General features: G+C 46.3%; 1 protein-coding gene across 2 annotated transcripts; it reads left to right on the top strand.

Moving 5' to 3' along the window:
- Positions 1-337: 337 nt before the first annotated feature.
- On the top strand, positions 338-4,803 carry Spmip9 (sperm microtubule inner protein 9). 2 transcript variants are annotated; one of them, XM_075982048.1, is made up of 3 exons: positions 338-364; positions 1,780-1,872; positions 4,381-4,803. In XM_075982048.1, exons 1-3 carry the CDS (start codon positions 338-340, stop codon positions 4,801-4,803), a joined length of 543 nt encoding a protein of 180 aa, XP_075838163.1. The 2 variants fall into 2 exon arrangements, with proteins under 2 accessions (XP_075838163.1, XP_075838164.1); XM_075982049.1 differs by having other exon boundaries at positions 4,384-4,803.
- The last annotated feature ends 2,496 nt before the right edge of the window (positions 4,804-7,299 follow it).

Here is a 7,299-nt window from a genome sequence, read left to right on the forward strand (position 1 = left end):
GTAAAGTCATGGCTTCTGCTCTTTCATAAACTGGTTATCAAACTTGCCTTGCTGTTTGATGCACCTTTTGGCGAGGCAGAGCTGATATTTTGAGTGAATTCTAATTGCTCTGAATCCTGCATTATAGTCCCTTTGTCACAGGGCACCATACACCCATCCCTAGGGCCTCCACTGGCTCCAGGGAATATGTAAGGCAGAATCTTAGGGAAGGTGGAGAGGAATGGACTAAGGGGCCCGGAGCAGTCCTACCTGCTTGCATAGCTGTGGAAATAGTGGGATATTGCCTCTGCTTGAAGCAGAGCAGGGCTAACTGATATGTCTTTCTAGATCCTTGGCCATGGCACGTGTGGTGAACCCCAAAAAGGTGAGCAATGTAGGTTTTTGTCCCCTCTAACATGTTGGAGGGAGGCCGCTTGTTTCATTCCTGGCCACTTAGTCCCCAAATAATCACACAGAAACCATATTATTTAAATCACTGCTTGGCCCATGAGCTTTAACTTCTTATTGGCTAGCTCTTACATCTTAGTTTAACCCATCTCCATTAATCTGTGTATCGCCATGTGGCAGTGGCTTACTGGGTAAAGTTCCCAGCATCTGTCTCTGGCTGCCGTTTCTCTCTGACTCCGCCCTTCTTTCTCCCAGCATTCTGTTTAGTTTCCCCTGCCTAGCTCTGTCCCCTATAGCTCTGCTATAGGCCCAAAGCCGTTCCTAAATTAACCAATGTATTCACAACATACAGAGGGGGAATCCCACATCACTCAAACTCACAGAGATCCACCTGTTTCCACTTCCTCAATTAAATCACCACACTTGGCTAAATTCTTTTTGTTTACCTTAAAAAGAAAGATTTGCTTACTTTTATTTATTTATTTTTTGTGTGTATGTGTTTTGCATTTATCCGTGTGTATGTGTGTGCCTGGCACTCACAGAAGCCAGAAGGCGGCAATGAATATCCTGGAACTGAAGTTATGTCTGGCTGTGAGCCTCTATATGGGTGATGGGAACTGAACCCAGGTTCTCTACAAGATCAGCAAGTGCTCCTAACAGCTGACCCATCTTTCTGTCACAGTTTGCTCGTTCTTTGGTGGTTTTTGTTCTTTGGCGTCAATGGTTTTGTTTTGTTTGTTTTTGTTTTTGAGACAAGGTCTCTTTCCTTAGTCCTGGCTGTCTTGGAACTCACTATGTAGATTAGGCTGGCCTTGAACTCACAGAGATCACTTGCCACTGTCTCCCAAATGCTGGGATTAGAGGTGTGCACCACCACGCCTGACTAGCAGCCAGTGTCTTCTGTGGTCCATGTGCCTTGTAATCTTGAACTTCCTGCTTCTACCTCCCAAGTGCTGTTTTATAAGCGTGTACCACCACACTCAGCTACTTCATTAAATTATTTTTTTAAGATTTATTTGTGTGTGTGTGTGTGTGCAGATGCCCTCAGAGGTCAGACTGTGCTCTCCTGGAGGAACACCTGCCACGCATATTACTGAAGCAGAGGGGAAAGGAGGAAGGTTTTTGTTTTTGAAAGCTGGGGCATTAGGAGGTGGGAGGCTGACTGGGGAAAGTGACATTTGATCTGGGTCTTAGAATATGCATAGGAGTTTGCCCACTGGCAAAGAGAACAGTTTTGTTTCTATCAGGCAGCAAGCATGTGTCAGGCTCCTGTGACCATGGAAGGATGCCAGGCCCCAAAGCAGGCAGTTATTATATAGCCAATGAGTCTTGAAAGAGCTTTAGGCTGAAGAACGACAGGGCCAGGCTCTTGTTTCATTTTCTCTCTTCTAGAACTACGTGGACCTAGACATATACAAAAGTTCGTACATGGTCGACTATAAGCCCTTCGGAAAGCACAAATACTCCAGAGTCACACCACAAGAGGTAGGGAGAGTTGCAGGTCTCTTATCCAATCTATGATTCCCTGGGATGATCTTTATTATTTTATTTTGTATGTGTTTCCCCTGATGTGTGTGTGCGCGCGCTACAAGCATACAGTGTCTTAAGAAGTCAGAAGAAAGTGTTGGACCCTCTGGAACCAGAATGCTGGATGATTGTGAGCCACCAAGCCAGTGCTGGCGACTGAACCCTGGTCCTCAACAGGTGCAACAAATGCTCTTAACCACTGAACCATTTCTCCAGGTCCATGATTTTTACTTTAGTGCGGACATTGTGGCTTTTAAAATAGCCGGTGGCAGGGGACTTCACTTAGAGGTTTGTATATGTGTACACATGCATGCATGTGATATGCCAAAATATATAGCACACGTAAAACTGGAAGCATTATACATTTATAGTTTAAATATAAACTATATTTATATATAATATATAATACTACTGAGAGACTCAGCAGGTAGAGGTACTTGCCACCAAGCCTGAGTTCAATTCCTAGAACCCACATGGTAGAGGCAGTGAGCTAACTCTCACAGTTGTTTTCTGAATTCCACATATACCATGGCATGTGTGTATACCTCCACATAGACCGTGGTGTGTATACATGCATATGCAATAAATAACTAAATGCAGCAAAAATTTAACACTGATAGAACCAGCACTAACGTACCCATTGTTAACCAGCTTAAGCATGGCATATGTAAAAGCACTCCTTTGCTTACTTCCATATTCTGAATGTTAGCTTAATGTGTTTGTAGAATTCCTTTAATTTTTCATGTTGTTTATTTTGAAATAAGGTCTCATGTGGTCTAACCTTAAGCTTGCTATATAGCCAAGGATGCACTTGAACTTGAATTTCTGATACTCCTGCTTCCTCCTCTTGAGTACTGGGAAGACAGGCATGTGCACCAGATAGCATGTGGTGCTGGGGACTGAACTCAGAATGGCAGGCACTCTATCAATGAGCTATACACCTGTCCTAGCCCCCCTCCTCTTTCTCTTCTATTCTGCCTCTCCTCTTCTTTCCTTTTAAAGATGGAATTAATTGAGCTGGAGAGATTACTCACTTGGTAAACTACTCTCTGTACAAGCACGAGGATCTGAGTTTGATCCCTAAAATCCACTTAAAAGCCAGGCAGAGTAGTGTGTGCTTATAATCCCAGTCCTAGGGAGGCTGAGACAAGCAGATCCCTGGAGCTCATTGGTTATGTAGTCTACCCAGATGGGCACCAGTGAGAGACCTGTCTCAAAAGACAAGGTGGCTGGTCCCTGAGAAACAACATATGAGGTTGATCTCTGGCTTCCACATGTGCTCGTACAGATGTGTATACAACCCCACCCCATCCCTGTGTGTCTCAAGAGTGCACGTGCATGCACACACACACACACACACACACACAAAAATAAAATGTACTATGTAATGAAAACCGATTCATGTGTAGTTGGCCTGCATACATATATGTGCATCATATGTATGCCTGGAGTCCACGGAGGCCAGAGGAGGGCGTCAGATCTTTTGGTATTGTAGTTAACTATTTTTAAGCTGCCATGTAAGTACTGGGAACCAAACTTCAACCCTTTGCAAGAGCAGCAAGTGCTAAGAACCAGTGAGCCATCTCTCCAGCCCCATATTCATGCGAATTATTCATACCCTTCTGTAGCTTTCCCTCTTGCTAAGCATCATGGGTATCACTCACTCTCTGTGTAGTTTTACGCTTTACAAACTCTTCACGATGTGGGTGTCCTTTCCCTTTGGGGACATTTGGGCTGTTTTTGCCCCACTTGGATGTTTCTGTGAAGAGGAAGCGCATCCTAACGTGCCAGAGCTTCTCCTGCCAGGAGTGGGGTTGCTAATTCTCAAGTGTCAGGGCAATGCAGTTTCCCCTAAAAGCTTACTCTGGTTCATACCATTCCTAGCGGTGGGTGGCCATGGTGACACCGTTGTCTTGCACAGCTTGAAAGGTCTCACAAATTTGGTGAGTATGGAATCATATGGTGTGCAGCCATAATTTTCTTTTTGTTTTGATTTTTGAGACAAGGCTTTGTGATTACTGGCTTTATAGCCCAGGCTGGCCTAGAATTCAGAGTTCCACCTGCTTCTACCTCCCAAGTGCTGGGATTAGAAGTGTGTGCCCCATTGCCCGCCTTTTTCCTTTTTAAATTTTATATTTATGTCTGTATGTGTGTGAAGTACATGTATGCTAGGATGCCCACACAATATATACCCAGGCAATATATGTCCGTGTATTCCTAAAGTCCACAGAGGCCACAGGGGTGTCAGATCCTTGGGAACTGGAGTTAGAGATGGTTGTGAGCCACCGCATGGGTTCTGGGAATGGCGCCTCGGTCGTTTGCAAGAGCAGCTGGTGCTCTCGCTAGTCAAGTCTTCTCTCCAGCCCTGAACTTCCCATTTTTTTTATAGCAGTGTGCATTTTGTCTGGCGTGCTTTGAGGGACACTGCCGCGGTGACCTTTCTCAGTCTTCTCTTTGTTTCTACAGCAGGCCAAGCTTGACACTCAGCTCCGGAACAAAGAGTTTTACCGGCCCATGCCCAACCCCAACCCCAAGTTGGAAGATGGGTACCCCGCCTTCAAAAGACCCTACATGACTGCAAAAGACTTGGGAGTCCCTGGCTTCTTCCCACCACAGAAACGGGCAACCCCTGTGAAGGATGAGGGCAGGTTCACCAGCACCTGCCGTTCTGCATACCCAGCTTCCCTGGCTCTGTATCTGGCCCAGTATGAGCCCTACTTGCTTCACCGGAGGACAGACTTCCCGTGCCTCCTGGAGCCTGAGCGGCAGCCTGCTCCAGAACTGGGCAAAGGCTACCTTCTACTCCCTGGCTGTCCCTGTTTTTCTCAGCAGAGAGTCAAGGTCCCCATCTTGAATAGGTGGGGCCCCTTGTTGCCATTTTACCAGTAGAAGTGTGATACACCTGTTATTTCAATGCATGAAGAAATTCCATGCCGGGGCTCACAGAGAAGGCACCAAAAAATAAATCCGGGGAGATATTCCTTATGACGAGCGGTGGTGTGTCGTCATAATAACCCCAGTGCAGGGGGAGGGAGGGAAGGGAATTAGGAGGGAAAAATCAGTGTGTGTGTGTGTGTGTGTGTGTGTGTGCTCAACTGGAATTAATGTCACTTTTATTTTTTATAGCTCTTTGGGGGGTGTATGTCGAATGCATGTGTATGTGTGGGGGCGTTGGCACCTGAATGCTACGGTACACAGGTGGAGGTCAGAGGACAATCTCAGGTGTCAGTTTGTTGCTTGTTACTGCTTACCCTAGGCTGGCTGGTCACGAGCTTCTAGGGTACGCATGTGTCCTGTCCCTGCTTCCCATTTGGTCGTGGAAGCGCTCGGATCAAAGATGTGCTATTGCACCTGGCTTTACATGGGTTCTGGGGATTCAAACTCGTGCTTGAGCCATCTCCCCAGCCCATCCTTTTTTTTTTTTTTTTTTTTTTTTTTGGTGGGAGTGGGTTTTTTTCTTTCCTTTTTAAAAAATTTATTTTGGTGGAGGGCAGGGACAGAAGGGCTGTACACTGTGTGCTTGGAGGTCAGAAAACAATTTGTTTTGTTTTATTTTTATTTATTTATTTATTTATTTGGTTTTTCAAGACAGGGTTTCTCTGTGGCTTTGGAGCCTGTCCTGGAACTAGCTCTTGTAGACCAGGCTGGTCTTGAACTCACAGAGATCTGCCTGCCTCTGCCTCCCGAGTGCTGGGATTAAAGGCGTGTGCCACCACTGCCCGGCCAGAGGACAATTTGTGAGAGTCAGGTCTCTGCGGCCATCACAGGAGCCCTGGGGGGAGGCTTTGAACTCAGGTTCTCAGGCTTGGCAGCAAGTGCCCTTACCTGCTGAGCATCTCACTGGCCCTTGGTGAGGAGTTTTGAAACAGGGTCTCATTCTATAGCCCAGCTGGCCTTGAATCTTATGGGATGTTCCATTTTAGCTTGCCACACTCTGGAATGACAGGCGGGAGACACTAGGTCATATTCTTTTACAATGAAGTCTTTCTTCTAATGAGTTGAGCTCCCCTTCTGTCCTATGCCACAGGTTTAACAATCTCTAAGTGCAATTACGTGAGGATTGCACTTTTTTTTATTAATTTTACATATCAATCCCAGTTCTCCCTCTCTGTCCTCATCCCACCCCCATCCACCTTCCACTCACCTCATTCCCATCTGCTCTTCAGGGAGGGTATGGCCTCTTGGAGTTAACAAAGAATGTCCCATCATTGCATTGAGGCCTCCCCACTGTGTCTAGGCTGAGCAAGGTATCTCTCCATAGGAAATGGGATCCAAAAAGCCAGTGCATGTACTAGGGATAGATCCTGGACCCACGGCCAGTGGCCTCATAAACTGCCCAAGCCATCTAGGCTCACACGTTTAACTGGGACTATGGAAGTCAACTTGCAATTAGCTGAAAAGAGCCACAGAAGCAGCCCTGCTGTGAAGTCCCACTGCTTTAGGCATTTTCTGACAGATATGATTAGAACGTCTTTCTAGAGCGCTTGGGTGCTGGATATTGACTTCCGAGGACGTAGGACGCTGGTATTTGGAAGTGAGGTGTTTGGGAGATAATTAGAATTGGAGGAGGTAATGAGGAAGGGTGACCATAATGATTTTGTGTCTTTATTATTTTGGTATGTGAATGGATGTTTTGCTTGCTTATCTGTGGACCGTGTGCATACCTGGTTCCCTCAGAGGCCATAAGAGCATGTCAGATCCTGGAGTTACAGATGGTTGTGAACCTTCATGTGGGTGCTGAGAATCAAACCTGAGTCCTCTGGAAGAGCAGCCAGGGATCCATCATTAACCACTGAACCATCTTTCAGCCACATTTGTTGCAGAAGAAGAAAAAGAAGAAGGAAGAAGAGGAAAAGAAGAAGAGAAGAATGAAGGAAAAGGGGAGGAGGATAAGAAGAAGAAAGAAAAAGAAAAGAAGAAAGAAATAGCCAGGCGATGGTGGCATATGCCTTTAATTCCAGCACTCAGGAGACAGAGACAGGAGGATCTCTGTGAATTTGAGGCTAGCTTGGTCTATAAAGCATGTTCCAGGACAGCCCCCAAAGCTACAGAGAAACTAAAAGAAGAGGAGGAGGAGCAAGAGGAGGAGGAGGAAGAGGAGTAAAGAGAGACCTGAGCTGGCACCCTTCCCCATGTCCCCACAGAATGCCCTCCACCCTGCTATAACAAAGGGAAACAGCCTCTTCCAATCTTGTGCCATACAGGCTGTCATTCCTTGTCATGTTTTGGCCCTGGGAGAGCTGCCATGACAGCAACAGTATACACAGATGACAATTAGTGTTCAACAGGTTGGCCCATCAGACGCATGATTGCCTGGCAGGGAGCCCTTGGAAAAGCTGTGGGGTCACTAGCTGTGGAAGCCAGTTGCTCCTGTTTGTAACTTCT

The sequence above is a fragment of the Microtus pennsylvanicus genome, chromosome 8, assembly GCF_037038515.1.
Source record: "Microtus pennsylvanicus isolate mMicPen1 chromosome 8, mMicPen1.hap1, whole genome shotgun sequence".
In the NCBI taxonomy this organism is placed as follows: domain Eukaryota; kingdom Metazoa; phylum Chordata; class Mammalia; order Rodentia; family Cricetidae; genus Microtus; species Microtus pennsylvanicus.

Bases quoted from the DNA above. Each gene is read 5' to 3' on its own strand.
- Spmip9 (XM_075982048.1), top strand. From the start codon at position 338: ATGGCACGTGTGGTGAACCCCAAAAAG. The intron at 365-1,779 runs GTGAGCAATGTA...TCTCTCTTCTAG, and splicing joins GTGTGGTGAACCCCAAAAAG to AACTACGTGGACCTAGACAT. The intron at 1,873-4,380 runs GTAGGGAGAGTT...TTGTTTCTACAG, and splicing joins CCAGAGTCACACCACAAGAG to CAGGCCAAGCTTGACACTCA.